This window comes from Doryrhamphus excisus, chromosome 3, assembly GCF_030265055.1.
Source record: "Doryrhamphus excisus isolate RoL2022-K1 chromosome 3, RoL_Dexc_1.0, whole genome shotgun sequence".
Taxonomy (NCBI): Eukaryota; Metazoa; Chordata; class Actinopteri; order Syngnathiformes; family Syngnathidae; genus Doryrhamphus; species Doryrhamphus excisus.
The window spans coordinates 21362020-21377502 of NC_080468.1; the positions used below are offsets into that span (position 1 = coordinate 21362020).

At 42.3% G+C, this 15483-nt stretch overlaps 1 protein-coding gene across 4 annotated transcripts in view; it reads left to right on the forward strand.

The window, feature by feature from the left end:
- LOC131125407 (neurexin-2-like) overlaps positions 1–15483 on the forward strand; it is a 410351-nt gene that overhangs the window by 369338 nt on the left and 25530 nt on the right. For all 4 annotated transcript variants that reach the window (XM_058066943.1, XM_058066944.1, XM_058066946.1 and 1 more), the window contains one exon: positions 11116–11287. In XM_058066943.1, coding sequence (XP_057922926.1) covers positions 11116–11287 — 172 coding nt within the window. The remainder of the gene's footprint in view (positions 1–11115; positions 11288–15483) is intronic.

The window sequence follows — 15483 nt, forward strand, 5'->3', positions numbered from 1 at the left end:
GCTGGCATCATAAGCTGGTCAAAAGGGCACACAATACACACTGAAAAAACAAGCACATATTATGAATAATAATGATTTCAAGCGCATCAGCTTAAAGTTTATCCAGCATCTCATTTTCTTTATGATGTATGACTAAGTGCTTTTGCTACGGCGAGGCAGCCACAGAGTGTGTGTGTGTGTGTGTGTGCGAGGTGGCGAGGCGGCTACATTTATCATCTGAAGAGCGTGTTTGTGTCACACCTTTAAAAATGGCTGAGTGAAAATTAGCAATTGTCAAAACATCTCCTCCAAAGGACTTTTTGATGAATGTCAGCGAATAGAAGCTGGAAGTTTTGGAAGTACCACAAAGTTGTAAAACCTAAGTAAGCCTATTAAGAGGAGATTCCCCTCGTTTTGTTTAACGTGTGCCTCTGTTATCTTATAATTTCTTTTTTAATTGACGTAAGCCTATTCCATTGAACATTAGATTGTTTTACTTTGTGCCTGATACTTTGGCTTAGCCTTTTTTGTTTAATCCACTGAAGATGCAATTGCCATTCTTTCCTTGGGTTTTTTTTTTTTGCTACATTTCTGAATTATTACATTCACTATTTTGACCGGGTATTCCGGTTTCCTCCCACATTCCAAACACATGTTAATTAGCGACTCCAAATTGTCCATAGGTATGAATGTGAGTGTGAATGGTTGTTTGTGCCATGTGATTGGCTGGCCACCAGTCCAGGGTGTACCCCATCTCTTGCCCGAAGACAGCTTGGATAGGCTCCAGCATGCCTGCGACTGTGACCCTAGTGAGGATAAGCGGTATAGAAAATGGATGGATGGATTACATTCATTAAGAAAGTTCTGAATTAAGCCTTAATGACAAAACTATTGTTTTCAACATTTTCCTAATTCTTAGCCAATAATGCTTCATTAATATACAAATTCATATGGATATGAAAATGTGCTGATCCAGAAGTCTTGTTTCCTTCCATTTCTTTGTGAGTCAGTCCGATGGTTGTCGACATCCTGTATAATCTATATGCAGATGTAGGGTTTAGGCAAAGGGTACGTATAGATGAAGCAATCATGTTATATACAGTTGTCCTTTGTTGCATCACTGCATAAGCGTTGCACCATTTGGTTCTTCTTTTTTTATCAGTAATGATGAGACATTACAGTAGCTTGGACACAACAGTGCATACAATCAGCCATGGAATTTTCAAAGTGAAAAAAAGTCCAAAATCCCCCTCCCATTTTGTGTGGAAGTGGTATGTTTAGGGCTTCTTACTTTGTCATTCTTCCCCACTTACTTTGTCATTCGTAACACTTCTCCCCCACAATTTCATACATTTATAATAAACAAATTGGAGTCTAACTAGTTAGCTATCAGCTGTGGCATAATGACAGATGAATATCCCAACAGTATAGTTGTCAGCATTTCTTAAACTGACTCACATTGTTCTAGTAAATTGTTCTTTATAATTAAAGTGTGGTTGCAGTGCGTACAAAGTGTACTTTGCACATAGTTCCCTCCATTGCAGTGTGCAAGTGTACAGGTGTAGCTCATGGATAAAAATGGGGAGAAAAGGATTATGTTGTCAGGTTTATCTTTCACTCTGCATGGAGGTGCGGATGTTGTTAGGCGAAATGAAAGGACAACAAGGCAGCCGTGCAGCGATTGTGTTGGCTTTATCTATGTTTGTCTATAGCGCGGGGCAAATATTAGCCCTGTTCTGATCGGTGGCTTTTCCACTCACTCGGGTTACGAAGGTTTTTAGAGCTGGGAGAGCTGGAAGATCTCCAGCATTGGGGTTCATCCTGTTGTGTTGATGTTTTCGATGCAAGCACTGCAGCTCTGGCTTTCAGAGGAAGGCTTTAGCGTGCCAGCGCAAGTGGACTTTTTAAGTTTGTCCAAACTGCAGACTGTGCAATATACACCAGAGAGGAGAGGAGGTAAAAAAAAAAAGGGGGGATTTGTGCTCTTGTTTCGGTATCTGCAGCGCCGTGACAAGAAGGGAGATGGAGCAGGAGAAGGGAAATGAGGCACAGAGCAGAAAACAATGGAGACAGAAAACACTTTCCTCTTGATTTCCTGCAAAGGTCACAGTCATTCCTTTCCATTTCAGCCACATGCCAGAGTTCTAAATGCACATCTTGCCCTTAGCTACACACACAGTCACGGCATCAAAGTGTAACAACATCAAAAGGCGAATGAAGAAGAAGCAATCTCCAGTTTGAGTTTCGTTTTCTTTTTTCCCCTTATCTCCTCACAGTTTTTCCACGAGCCTGACGAATGCTACATGCAAACCGGAGATGAAAAGTGACAAGGAAGGAGTCTTTGTCTCTGACACAAAATAGTGACGCCGTTCATGCAATCAAAGCCTTTTTACGTCTTGTGTTGACTCCCGTGAGGCGCTAGCGAACTTAACTCTCACAGACACACACATTTAGGAAGTGGTAATTATTTAGGATGCACACACGACCCGAAGATAACGATGGCTCTTGGCACACATGAAAATGAGAATTCGGGAATCCTCGTAGAGGCTGTTGAGTTTTGAGCTCCAAATTAATTAAATGGGATTATGAACAAGATAAAGAGTGGACTCCAGGGGAAGTAGGGGCACAGGGGGTCTAAGCTCTCTGGTGTGTGCATCCATGCCTGGGAAATCTAATATTAAGTACACCTGCACAGTCAAACGGGATCCAACAAGAGCTGAATCAAATATTTCCCACTGGAGAAACACTGACAGGAAAGATAGCCATTAATTTGACAATGAATACATTATAAGCACCTGCTTTTTTTATGTAGTGACACAAGAGGACCAAAATATTGTAGACCACTGCAAACTACCAGTGCATAGCAATTCGGTAAGCAGCAGTATCATTGCCATCAGCAGGGAGTCACTTTTACCATGTAATCATTGTTTATTTGTTTCGGTTATGCTTAACAAGTTGCATCGCATGTTTACAGTTACACAATTCCAGATGTCCAAAAAGTTATAGGAAGAATCTGAGCTTATTTAATCATACCCCTCACCCATGTCTCAACAGTTTCTGATTATTTGTTTAAGTTTTGTTTAAGTTCACACTGAAAGCCGCAGCATTCAGTGATGTAAAAAGGTTGCAATCATTGCATTCTCGCCCTCTTCCTGGTCTGTCCATGTAAGCCGTGCCCCACTCATACACACGTGCAACAAAAGGATAATCCACATTTGAATCATTTAGTGATTGACAGCCTAAATGTCTTATTCAGCCCAAGCAGCAAAATGTTCAACGTCTAATTGTTACAACTTTATCAGTTAAATATGTTTTTATTGGCACAGTGGGCAACACAAGCTGGTTGGTTTAAAAAAAAAATAGTAATTTTGTGCCAGTGACATATACAGCTGTTTTAATATTTATGTGTTTACATTTTCAATTTGTGTTCACTGCAAAAGTTTGCTCACTTCTTCGTGATAAAGAAAAGGAACAAGAAGAAAAAAGGAAAAGGAGGTTAGATGGAAATGAATAAATAAATCAGCAACACTAATGATGTATAATGTATCAATAATTCTATAACATATACCGTATTGAACAATAATTGATTAATTACTTAATGAACACATGAATTAATTGTGTTGATATGTTATTCATGCAATACAGTGGAATGCACATATTGATTTGTTGACATCCTTGGCCTCCATTTGGCCATTTGTTCTTCTATTGAGGCAACATCCATTTCTTGCTGTTTCCGTCCTCTATTCTCAACCGCCTGTAATGCACAGCCCAGTCACAATGACCTTGTTCATGTGTGTGCTTTTCTCCAATCCATGCATTCTGTACATCCGTTTGTTTTGTAAAGTGCAGTGCTCTCAGCCCTTAAATCGTTGACATAACTGCTGGCAGAGTTTCATTGCTTTTTTATGTCATCATTGAGTTTATATTTGCTATTTTACATCCTTACTATATTCCAAAGTGCCCTTCGTTACCATATTCTTTCTCATGTCATTTAAAATAATAATCTGTCAGAAGGTTCCTCGTCCCTGCGATTTGGCCATGTTCTCCCCTTTCTCGTCCTGATGGACGCACTACCGCACTGATAAGCAATAACTTTGACGTTCAACCGTTTATGATGGTTAGGTTGACTTGCTAGCATTTATCGCCAAATTGACAGTTTTTTCAGTCACTAACTCATGCCAGATGTTATTCAAGCCAATGTTGATCTTGAGCTCTGTAGTTAAGAACTGTGTAAAAATAATCCAAAATCCTGATAGCGATGTTGAGCTCAGGCAGTTGGCGTCCGCCTTTAGCGACTCACTAATGAGCCTCAGGAGGACCACATGCAAGGGTACACAAAAAACGGAAAGCAGCAAAGTAACGCTCCCATGCTAAGGCTAGGAGTGCTTGCAATTTAAAAAATACAAGAAGCGTGCAAGACACTGGAATAGGTGGTAGATGCATACATACACACAGTCATAAATAATAAATAAATATAAGAACACCCCACGGAGTACCCCATAAGCCCATAAGATGTATCCTTCCTCTCGCCCAAAGCCGAGAGAGGCTCCAGCATACCCCTGTGACTCTACGGAGGAGAAGCAGCTTAGAAAATGGATTGATGGATTGGTTGACCCTTTAAAGAAGACCTGTTAAGCCTTTTCCACTTTTCTGACCTATAAATGTAGTTAGAATGTTGTGTTCGATGCCAGAGTTTCAGATAATGAGGTTTGCACATTTAGAAGTGAGCCCAGAAAGACATTTAGGATGGCTCTGAACGCTCGGTTTCAGAGTTTTTTTTCTAACTCTGGCTCACTGTGACATCACAGACTTCCTTATATGGGCCAGCCCGGATACAAGCGGTACAAGCTGTTAGCTGTACAAGCTGACAGGGACCAATCACAGAGGATTAAAACAGACCGTTTTGGAAATACAGCTGGAACAGTTGCAGATTCTGGAAGCTCTAGAAAGCTCTACGTGCAGGTTGTCATGTGTAGCAGCTCTACAGGAGTCCGCAACTCGATACAAATGGCTGAAAATGAGCATAATAGTTCCCCTTTAAGTCAGATTGTCAAACATCTTAATGCACACTTCAAAACACCCACTGTAACTTTACGGTGTTTAGCCGAATCGCCTCAAGATTTGCTACACACCTTCACAGTAAATTTGGTACACACAAGCACATGCGTGTCAAATTTCTGCAAGATTGGTTGAAAAACTGGCCGGCACCAATGTTTTTACGGGGCCCATGGCTCTAGTCTGAGACTACACTGGGAGAGATAGGACAGCTCTAAAATAACCGTCCACAAGTCATTGACCATTGGTCTAATGAGTATAAAACTTTGATCATATCTTTATTACGTGTATGCAACCAGTAGGGGGTGCCAAAATAGTCATTGAAAACATTACATGACATTACTGTACACATGACTTAATGTAGTATTAGCTGTGTAAACACAGTTTCTTTGCAGAAGATGGTCTGATTGTTTGCATGTGTTCATTGTGAGAGTGCATTGCGGCAAAGCTGCAGCTCTTCTTTGAGGATCGAGGGCGTAAGCAAGGAAGGATGGAAGGGAGGGAGTCAGTCAGATAACGCGCTATTAAGATGGCTGGATGTCGGGCAGCGTCAAGGTGACTGGGAGAGATGGCAAACACATACAAATGAGAAACAAAAGATGAAGGATGACTGCAGGAGAGGAATGGCCACGGCTGGATCATCTTTTTCCTCTATCAGGTGATCAGACAGCGGCTGACGACGAGCCTGCACGTTACGCAACCGCCTGTTCCTCTTTCTTATGTAACCCTCCAGAATGGAAGATTAGCCCTATATTCTTCTCCCTGCAGCACGTGGCACAGCTGTTGTGCTGCTGCAAGGCATCATGGGTACACGCTGACAAGAGGATAAGACGCACAGGGCCAGAATTACTCTCCAAGAGGAGATGCAGAGATATGATACAGTATTAAGACGTCAGGCTCATGGAGTGCAGTTGCAGAAAAATATTAATCTCTGACTAAGAACAGTGTCAAATCACAGAAGTCTTTCTGTGCATCTAAGAGTGATTAGTTCTTTGCTCCGTAGGCTACTGAATGCTGCAGCTCTGGATTCGATAACTTATTTCCCCAGCCATCCATTCATCTTAATATACAGCTTCTTTTAATTTGGTGTGAGCTGGAGCCTATCACAAACAGAATTCACAATGACATTCACAATCATTGACTGTTTAAAGTGTGAATGGTCATTTGTCTATATGTGATTGACTGGCGATCAGTCCAATCCAATCCACTTTATTTATATAGCACATTTTATAAACAGTTTCCAAAGTGCTGCACAGACTAGTAAAAAATAAAAAGTAATAATCCAAAACTAAAAGAGCATTTAAGAAATAAAATAATAAAATAGATATTAAAATATTAAAAACAAGAAACAAAGCAATAAAAGTATAAAAAATAGAACCAATTACAATAAAAACGAAGAACTAAAAGACACAGGACCATACGACTCACTCTGAGTTAAAAGCCAGAGAATAAAAGTGGGTTTTAAGACGAGACTTAAAGCTTTCGATATTGGGGGCCTTTTTTACTTGGGAGGGCAGAGAGTTCCATAGTTTGGGGCCGACCACAGAAAAGGCTCGGTCCCCCCTGGTCTTAAGTCTCATCTTGGGAACCACAAGTTGGAGCTGGCCCTCGGACCTCAGTGACCGAGCTGGAGAGTAAACTTGGATGAGGTCCGAGATGTATTTGGGGGCCAGCCCATTCAACGCCTTAAAAACAAACAATAAAATCTTAAAATCAATCCTAAAACGAACAGGCAACCAATGTAGGGAGGCCAGAATTGGGGTGATGTGCTCCCCCTTTTTGGTTCCTGTTAAAAGCCGTGCCGCAGAGTTCTGGACTAACTGTAAGCGGGAGAGAGACTTTTGGCTAATTCCAGAGTAAAGTGCATTACAGTAGTCCAGACGTGATGAAATCGAGAGTTTGCCGCGCCTCTTGCCCAGAGCTGGGATAGATTCCAGCACTTCCTGACTACAGCATAAAGGAAATGGCATCTATAGGAAAATGGATGGATGAATGGATGATTACAGGATTCCTTGTATGTTTTTTTCTGAATGGCCATCTTCCATAAGAACCTGAGTGTGACAATTCTGTCCTTGACAGCATGAAACCAGGAATCAATCAAATCAAAATGCATCCTTTTGTCCTTGGACCCCCACCTCGCTTATTGAAAAAAAGAACTCTGAAAATAGATTCCGTGATCCCAAAGCACCAAGATCGGCAGGTTCCTCCCCGGGCGTCCTTGTTTCTTTCTAACCCTTCTACATGCATGTTCCCAGCCTTGTTATTTTATTCCATCATCCACACATCTACACTGCAAGGTCATGTGTGGAAAAGAAGGGCTATTAGTGGGAAACCTGATAACCAGCACCATTTTTACCCCCGTTTCATTGGACCAGATTTGGAGTAGCCCAAGAATAAACCATTTTCTAGGTGGCATTAGCTGACACCCCAGCCGATTTAAGTGTGTTATAAGAAACACTTTAAACGCTTGACTTCAAGACATGCAGGCTCAACTGCCCCCCCCCCCCACCCCACCCCCCTCCAACAAGTCACTCAGGCGTTCCCCTCAGATATGTGCGTTTAAGGAAAATGTCCATTAAAATGTCATTACCACCACAACAAAATCGTTATTAAGAAAAAAAAGTTTCCCAGAGGCTTGCCACCGTAATGGGCTCAATATATCCCCTCCCTCGGCGCCAGGAAGAGGGCTAATGTTGCAGAACACAAATGCTAATCTGTCGGCAAGGCAGACGTGTGAGTGAATTTGACTGATATTTACAGTTTTAATAGTGTGGATTGAATTAATTCTCCTGGCACAAGGTGTTGTGATTATTGTAAGCCGCCTAGCGCTGTAGAGGGGCTGTAATGGAGATGCTCTCATGGTATTCCCACTTACTCACTGTCCTCATGCTTTCTTCTTGACGGTATCTAGAAGGTATGAATAGCTGTGATTTCATTGTGAATCACGTATGATGCTACCCCCCCCCCCCGGCACTGATAGTATTCATATTCTTGTCAGTATTGGATGTCAGCGGGTGCTGAGTTCATTACAGGAGTCCATTGATTAAGTGGCTTCCAACTGAAAGCCAGGAGCACTTTGCCATCTGAGATGTTGACCTCTCATCATAGAGTGAGACCATTTGTTGTCTGTCAAAATGCACTCAAATGGAGAGACGTCTTGGCTTTGTATTGAGTCTGGTGAGCACATGGATGTAGCAGCAGTCTCTGCAAATGGAGTACTATAAGTTGTTCATGCTAGTGCATTCACTCTTGCCATGTTGGGCTTAGTTAAAAGGAACTCGGGTGCACCAGTGACTTCTGGATGTACGTATGTAGTAGAAGATCTTGACTGTTACAGCTACGAAAAGTTCAGTCAGTTGTCAGGAGTCCAGTCCTGCATGGAATATGTTAGTATAGATTGTTTCTTCAGTCACAAAAAAGGACTTACTCACCTATTTCTGGGCCGCATACAAAACTACGTCAGAGTACGATGACCACTTTGATATTCTTTTGTTAAACACGTTAAAACCAATCCACTCAGCTGGGATAGGCTCCAGCACACCCCCTGCAACCCTAGTGAGGATAAGCAGCATAGAAAAAAGATGGATGGATGTAAAACCAATCCAATGTTCAGTGCTTAACATGATTTATTTAACAACATGTCATAAAAATGAGAAAACAACTATTTTATGAATCTTAAAAAAAACAGCAATGATACATATGTTATTTGGTAGACAACTGGTAATTTTTATCCACACATATCCAAATAACGTAATATTTTGTATGGCCTCTTTCATAATTATATTTTAGCATGAAAAAAAAAATTGTTAGAGCGCTTATAAAACAATGGAGGTCAACATATGCATGTTATACTATGTTAACTTTTTTCTCGGCTGCATGGCGTTTTAGTGGTTAGCGCGCAGGTCACAAGATCCAAGTTCGATTCCATCCTCGGCCATTTCTGTGTGGAGTTTGCATGTTCTCGCCGTGCATGCGTGGGTTTTCTCCGTGTACTCCGGTTTCCTCCCACATTCTTGTTTGTCTATATGTGCCCTGTGATTGGCTGGCGACCAGTCCAGGGTGTACCCCGCCTCTCGGCCAAAGACAGCTGGGATAGGCTCCAGCACCCCGCAACCCTCGTGAGAATAAGCAGGAGAAAATGAATGAATTAATCTACTTTTTTCTTGTAAATTTAATGAAAAATACATTTAAAAAATAAGCTGTGAGCCACAAAAGGCCCCCAGTACGCTTTGGGCACCCCTGGGTTAAGAGGAGAGCAACAGAGCTATTGGATTTGTGTGCAACAACTGAACCTCTAGTCCGGGTGGAGCAAATTAAGCATCACCCAGAGATTCTCCAATATTGGAAGTATTGCTGACCGTTGCCTCTCTTGATCCACAAACTGCACAAGGCCAGGACCATTGACCCGGGAGACGTAATGTTGGCTCCACTGGAGTCCTAATCCACAAACGTGTTCACAAGCCATAGTGGTGTCTTTTCCCAGAGCATCTCTGCCTCTTATTTGAACAGAAGAAATGTTCGTGAAGCTATTCAGCTCAGTGTGTTGGCGGGCTCCCAGCCGTCAGCTGACCTCTTAAGCAGAGCCATCTACTGTAATGGAAATCTGCTACTGCATCTTTTGAATACTTGGTCCTTGGATGCATAATTCTTTGGAAGCACTTTTAGCAGCAAATATGGCTCAGGACGACCACAAATCTGACTGTGATTTTACTGTTCATTAACTTACTGTACAACCGCTGCGCTTATTTACTCAATTAACTCGCTCATTTAGCTTCTGTTGGCATCACACTGGTTTATTCGCCTTTTTTTTTTTTAAATACCTAATCACCCGTGAATAATGGGAAAGAGCTGTGAGGAAAAAGCCCAAGCATTCACCTCAGAATACAAGCAAATAAATGCAAGTAAATATTTGTTAATGACACAGTGGATTTAAACATTTGCAAATTAGCTTGACCTTGGGTATGCTTAGGATCATCTTTATTGCTCATAATCTTGCAGCCGTGCAACTGAGACGCTCTGTAAATGACTTTGACCTTTGGCGGAGCTCAATAACGACAACGAGAAAATAGCGAGCGGATGAGAGTCGGTGTAGGCGGTCAGCGGGAGGAGATTCACAGCTGTGGGCAGCTGCTAGTCCTAATCGATGCCAGGTAGGGCGAGGGGTCAGGCACTTGATGAACACTCAGGGTTTCAACAGGCACTTTGTTTTTTTTACGGGTGTGAACTGATGCTTAAATCCTCATCAGGCAGAATAATGATGTTACGATATCTAACAGTACTTTATTATATGTCTTCATGGGACAATTCTATACAAAGTAAACTTGGATATACATTAGAGTAGTTTGTGTTAGCTGTGTGATACAACAGTTCTGATATTGCAGCTTTGAATATTGTCCGATAGTGACATCTGCTTATCTGTTAGAAAAGGCTTGATGAAGTAGTATTATGCAAACAGGAACCAAAGGTCCGCAATAGTAAGAAAACTGAAAAAAAAAAAACTTTTTGATGAATTTGGTGTTTAGTTACATACTTGGCCACTCCATTACCTTCAGCTTCAGCTACCTCAGTAAGCGATTTGATCTTAGAGGCGTGTTTGGTCTCGTTATTAAGTTGGAAATTTGCCATGTGGCCCATTTTCCCAAGGGAATGGTTCATGCTCTTCTTCATAATGTCAAGGTGCATCCAATGCACGTTTTCCCCACACAATGAACCATAGTTTCCCAGTGCCAGCAGCACTCATGCAGAGCATAAACCACATGGCTACCACCACCATGTTTAACTGTAGACAGAATTGTCTTACATATTGCCAGCTATTCAAGCAATAATAGCTGTGAATCTATATAACTATACAACCTATACGCTGTACTTCTTTGTCATATGTCTATGTTGAATTTCTGTAGTATTGTCCATTGAGAAGATATGAAAATGGCTGCCGAAATGTGAGGGGGTGTTCTGGTTTTCTATAAGAATAACACATGTGTGCTACCTGTCTCTAAGAAGACCTCAAAAACAATAAAATAATGTCAAGTTTATACTCACTTAAAGCCTCTTGTAAATGTGTTTGTCGTCTTCTGTCCACAGGAGAGGGGCAGGATCGGCGTCATCTTCAACGTGGGAACGGATGACATCACCATAGAGGAGAGCGCGGTGATGGTGAGCGACGGCAAATACCACGTGGTGCGCTTTACACGCAGTGGTGGCAATGCCACGCTGCAGGTGGACAGCCAACCCGTCATTGAGCGGTTCCCCTCAGGTAAGAATGTAGCCTCTCATTGGGTCGCATTTTATTGAATAACATGAATGCTAAGCTTTTAGTGTGTGAGAAACACAATGGAGAGAGAGAAGAAATGCGGAGCTTGTTAATATATTATTATTTTTCGTCCATTTTGAACTTCCACTTATCCAATAAAGAGCAACTATGGACTGCTTATCTAATCTTAGAAATGACCCCACTGTTTTAGTCTATGGTGACATGCTAGTTAATATTCTTGAATTTTAAGGGTGAGGACTTGCAAGATGCTATTATTGATGCCATGCTTGCCCCATGGAAAACAATATCAGGGTTGTAGCCCTCTTTTGTATACATGGTGCTCTGCAGTCCGCTCTTTTTAACAAGATCAACAAAACGTTGCATGTGGCTACCATATGGGACACTTGTGTTTTGGAGAAACCCTTCATCCAGACGGGGGTGTTTTTAGGACATGCCTTGGCTGCAAGATAAAAGCATATCATTGCACATCCTCGATGAGTCACTACGAGCGCTTCTTCTCTATTTAGGCTTCACTTGTAAGGCTATTTTAGGCGAGCTCACACTTTATTTCGCTTTTTGTCTCGCTCTCTCGCTCTCTCTCCAATGTGTTTGTCCTCCCTGTGTTTATGGTTGTTTCAAAGGAAGACATGGTATGTTCCCGTCTCGTTAACCTGTAAACGAGCTAAGCTGGATGCGGGGGGGCGGTACTGCAACTAATTGTGCTATCAAGGGTCTAATGAGTCGTTCACAACGATGAAAGGAAGGTCGCTTTGCATTGGAAGTTCCAAAGCATTACTGTACACTAAGTGGCGACTAAGAGGTGTATCAAATATAAAAATATTCAATGTGCACATGTGATTGCAGTGCAAGTCAACGCAAAAGGAATATTGTCAAAGGTCCCGGATTATGTAAAACTGTGCCACAATGTTTCCCTCATGCCTGTTTCTAAGCACGCAAAGTGAGAAAAATCTACCTGTTTGCTCCACTTTTGTGGCATCTTTTAATAATTTCCTCTAAAAATTGTACATTATTATCTCGTGTCCAATTCAAGTCCAAAATCGATAGGTAATGAAAAATATAGTGAGCAGAATTACACCTGACATTTGATTCAAAAGTCAAATGTATTATTTCCTCATGCAAGAAAAGGTAGGCTTTAGGGATGATTGAATTCTTCCTATTATTACTGCAGTTGTCATCACCAACATTCATCTTTTATTTTTAGCCTTTGTTTTGGCATTGACAAAAGCATATTGTCTCGCACATCCATCAGTGTAGCAAAGCCTGGAGAAGACAGAGACAGCTCACTCTTTTCAGCTACTTTTGTCATGTGACACATACCACACAAAAACTGTTTTTAAAAACCCAGCAGATGCTTTCGAAATTGGAGTCTCCAAAAGTGCAGCAGCCAGTTTAACACCGGCGAGAGAGTGTCATCCTTGGCCAATATTTTATTCTTATTATTCCTCATCCGCTTTCCTGTTATTGTCACACTCTCCTCTCTCTGCTGATCAAAAATTGAGCGTTATTTTGTTGTTTGCTGTTTGGTGGGATGAATCTTGTGCACGCATTTGGGGGTTGGAGCCCGCCTGAAGCTTGGAAGATCCAAGGACAAGGAAACGGAAGGAAAAGAATGAGGAAAAGGAGGGCAACAAGGGGAGGGGGCTTCCCTATTTAATTCACGTATGTGCGCAAGGCACACGCAAGTTCCTTTTGGGCTGTTTGGTGGCGGGTGGCGTCCTGGAGAAGAAGAAGAAGCAGTCGGAAAGCAAGCACCTCGCAAAGGGGCGGAGATGAAGGTTGGGCTTCCACGCTGAGGCAGGAAGTGTGATTGAAACAAGTTGCTGTGACCCACATCAGATGGTTTGATTCTCTAAGTGGAACAAAACACTTGGCGCTGACACTTCTGGGATTGGGAGTATTTGATTTCCTCTTTGCTTATCAGAGTCATTTTTTGTCCTTATGGAACGCCGGAATCAAAATGTCCAAGTTGACAAAGAGAGAAACGAGGAATGAGACTCTATTTACACACACTCTCTCTATTCCCATCGATGACCAAACGCCAGGGGGCGATTGACGTCATTTCAACTATGTGGGTAGAGGAAGAGATTAAATGACAGCGGGATTACAAACCTTCACCTCCGATCTGTGAGACTGATACCAGCTCGGCCACTGTGCGGCCTATGACTGTTTTCATTGGACAAAAAAAATTGAAACTTCAGTCAATTTACCAGCACTCTGCCGTCTGTTCTGACCTGCTCAAGACTCCCTCGTTGGGGCAGTTGTGAGTCCCCCGTAATACTTTGTGCTCTCTCAAAGAGTTACTTTTGGGAATCCACTCCAGTAGACCACATTCCAAGAGAGCTCCATAGGGAAAAAGTTGCCAGGACACTAAACCTGTCATGAAAGAAGCTGACACGGTCCTTTTTGCCTTCCTGCCACTCACTGCATCCTGCACTTTAATCCAACAAATGTTGGAAGTGTTCTCCGTGGTGATGATTTGGATGGACAGGATGCTGACAGCCAAACATGGCCGCCACAGGTCAAGCACTTTTAAGGGCAAAGCAACACATCTTCTGACGGTGATGTTTGTAATCCTCGGGGAGTGTGTGTATGTGACATGAGTCTCCCTGCAGTAGTGCACACATTTATCTGTGTGTATGTGCGTGTGTGATGGACAGGAAGCAGACAAAAGGTGTCAGAGGAGCAGCCGGCCAGCTAATCCAGTGTGTCAGGTGTCACCGGGGGCTCCGGCAACCCACCTACAAAACCCAAAGTGGCAGAACCAGCAGACTCTTGTCTAACCCATCTTCCCTCTTCCAACTTGACCACACACGCACACACTCAGAGGGAACGCTATATGATCTTTAATTGTTCAATTTCACTCAGAAATCCTCCAGCTCTGTGGAAAAAGGTCGCCAATCAGATGAGTCTCATTATTAAGTCTGGAGGTTTTTACGCTTTTATGCCCTCGTTCCTTCCACCTTTTTTTAATCTCTTTCCATTATACGTCTGCAATCCATCCACCGTTGTAGGGCGAGGTGGAGGCAAGCCCGAGGATCTACTTCCTGTCTGGAAAAAGCAACATAAAAGCACTCAGGAGTGTAGGTTTAAATGGATAAAACAGGAGGAGGCTTGCAGGTAGTCAATATGTGAACATGGATATGACAGCTTCCCTTTTACTAGGGGGGACTTTCTGCGAGATTTTGGAGAGTGGACAATTTATCTACACTGAGGAAATAGTTATAAGGTTCCCACCAAGTTGGAAGAATTGTCCAAAATGTTTAGGTGGGTTCAACAATTTGATAGTCAGAGACAAATATGTGTCAATATTGTTCTATCCCATGAAAAATTAGGACATTTCAATTACCTTTTTGTTGTACTCAAAATGCTTTGGAAGACATGCTAGTTTTATACTCATTAGACATACGGTCAAAGTTTATGAACAGTTTGTTGCTAAATACCGCCTGTGATCCTGTGTCAGTCCCCTATTGGTGTGTACCAAATTTGCTATGGTTCAACTAAACACTCTGTTTGGTAGAGTGTATGGCACTGTGTGAGAAATTTCAAGTCACCACTGTGTTGTTTATATATTAGAAAAATGGTAGCACAGGCAACACAGTTGGGGTGCATGTTTTGCTAAATTATTATTATTATTACTGTTATGTGTGTGGCGGTTTAAGAGTAGTTCCGTCATTGGGTGTCCTATTTTTTTCACATGACTGTGACCCTCTCCATTCTTGCATTCAAATAGTCCTTTCAAAGGCTGCATTGTTGGCACAACGTTTCTGAAGCTTTTTTGGGGGGGTCTCTGCAGCTTTGCAACATGCAACATGTTCTGATTTGATCTGGCACAGTTGGACAATTTCTCCAATTATCGGCCTGTGGCGCAGGGATGATGGAGACCCAGCAAGTGTGACGTGTTGAGAGACAGAGAGAGAGGGGGGAAAGAGGGAAAGAGGATGAAAGGGAGAGAAAGAAAGAGAGGGAGAGAGAGAGATTTAGTGGGAAATGATAGCTTTGGGTGAAATTAGACAAGTGGTAGTGCGAGATGAAAGGTGGTGAGGATCCCGTTGAAGGAAAAAAAAAATGCACCACAGGGTTGATCGCTGCTGCACATATAAAAAATGCCGTTAAGGCGATGTGTGCATTTCTAACCTGCACTGGTGCAGTAGCAGTGGGCGGAGTGTTTTTAAGCTGAA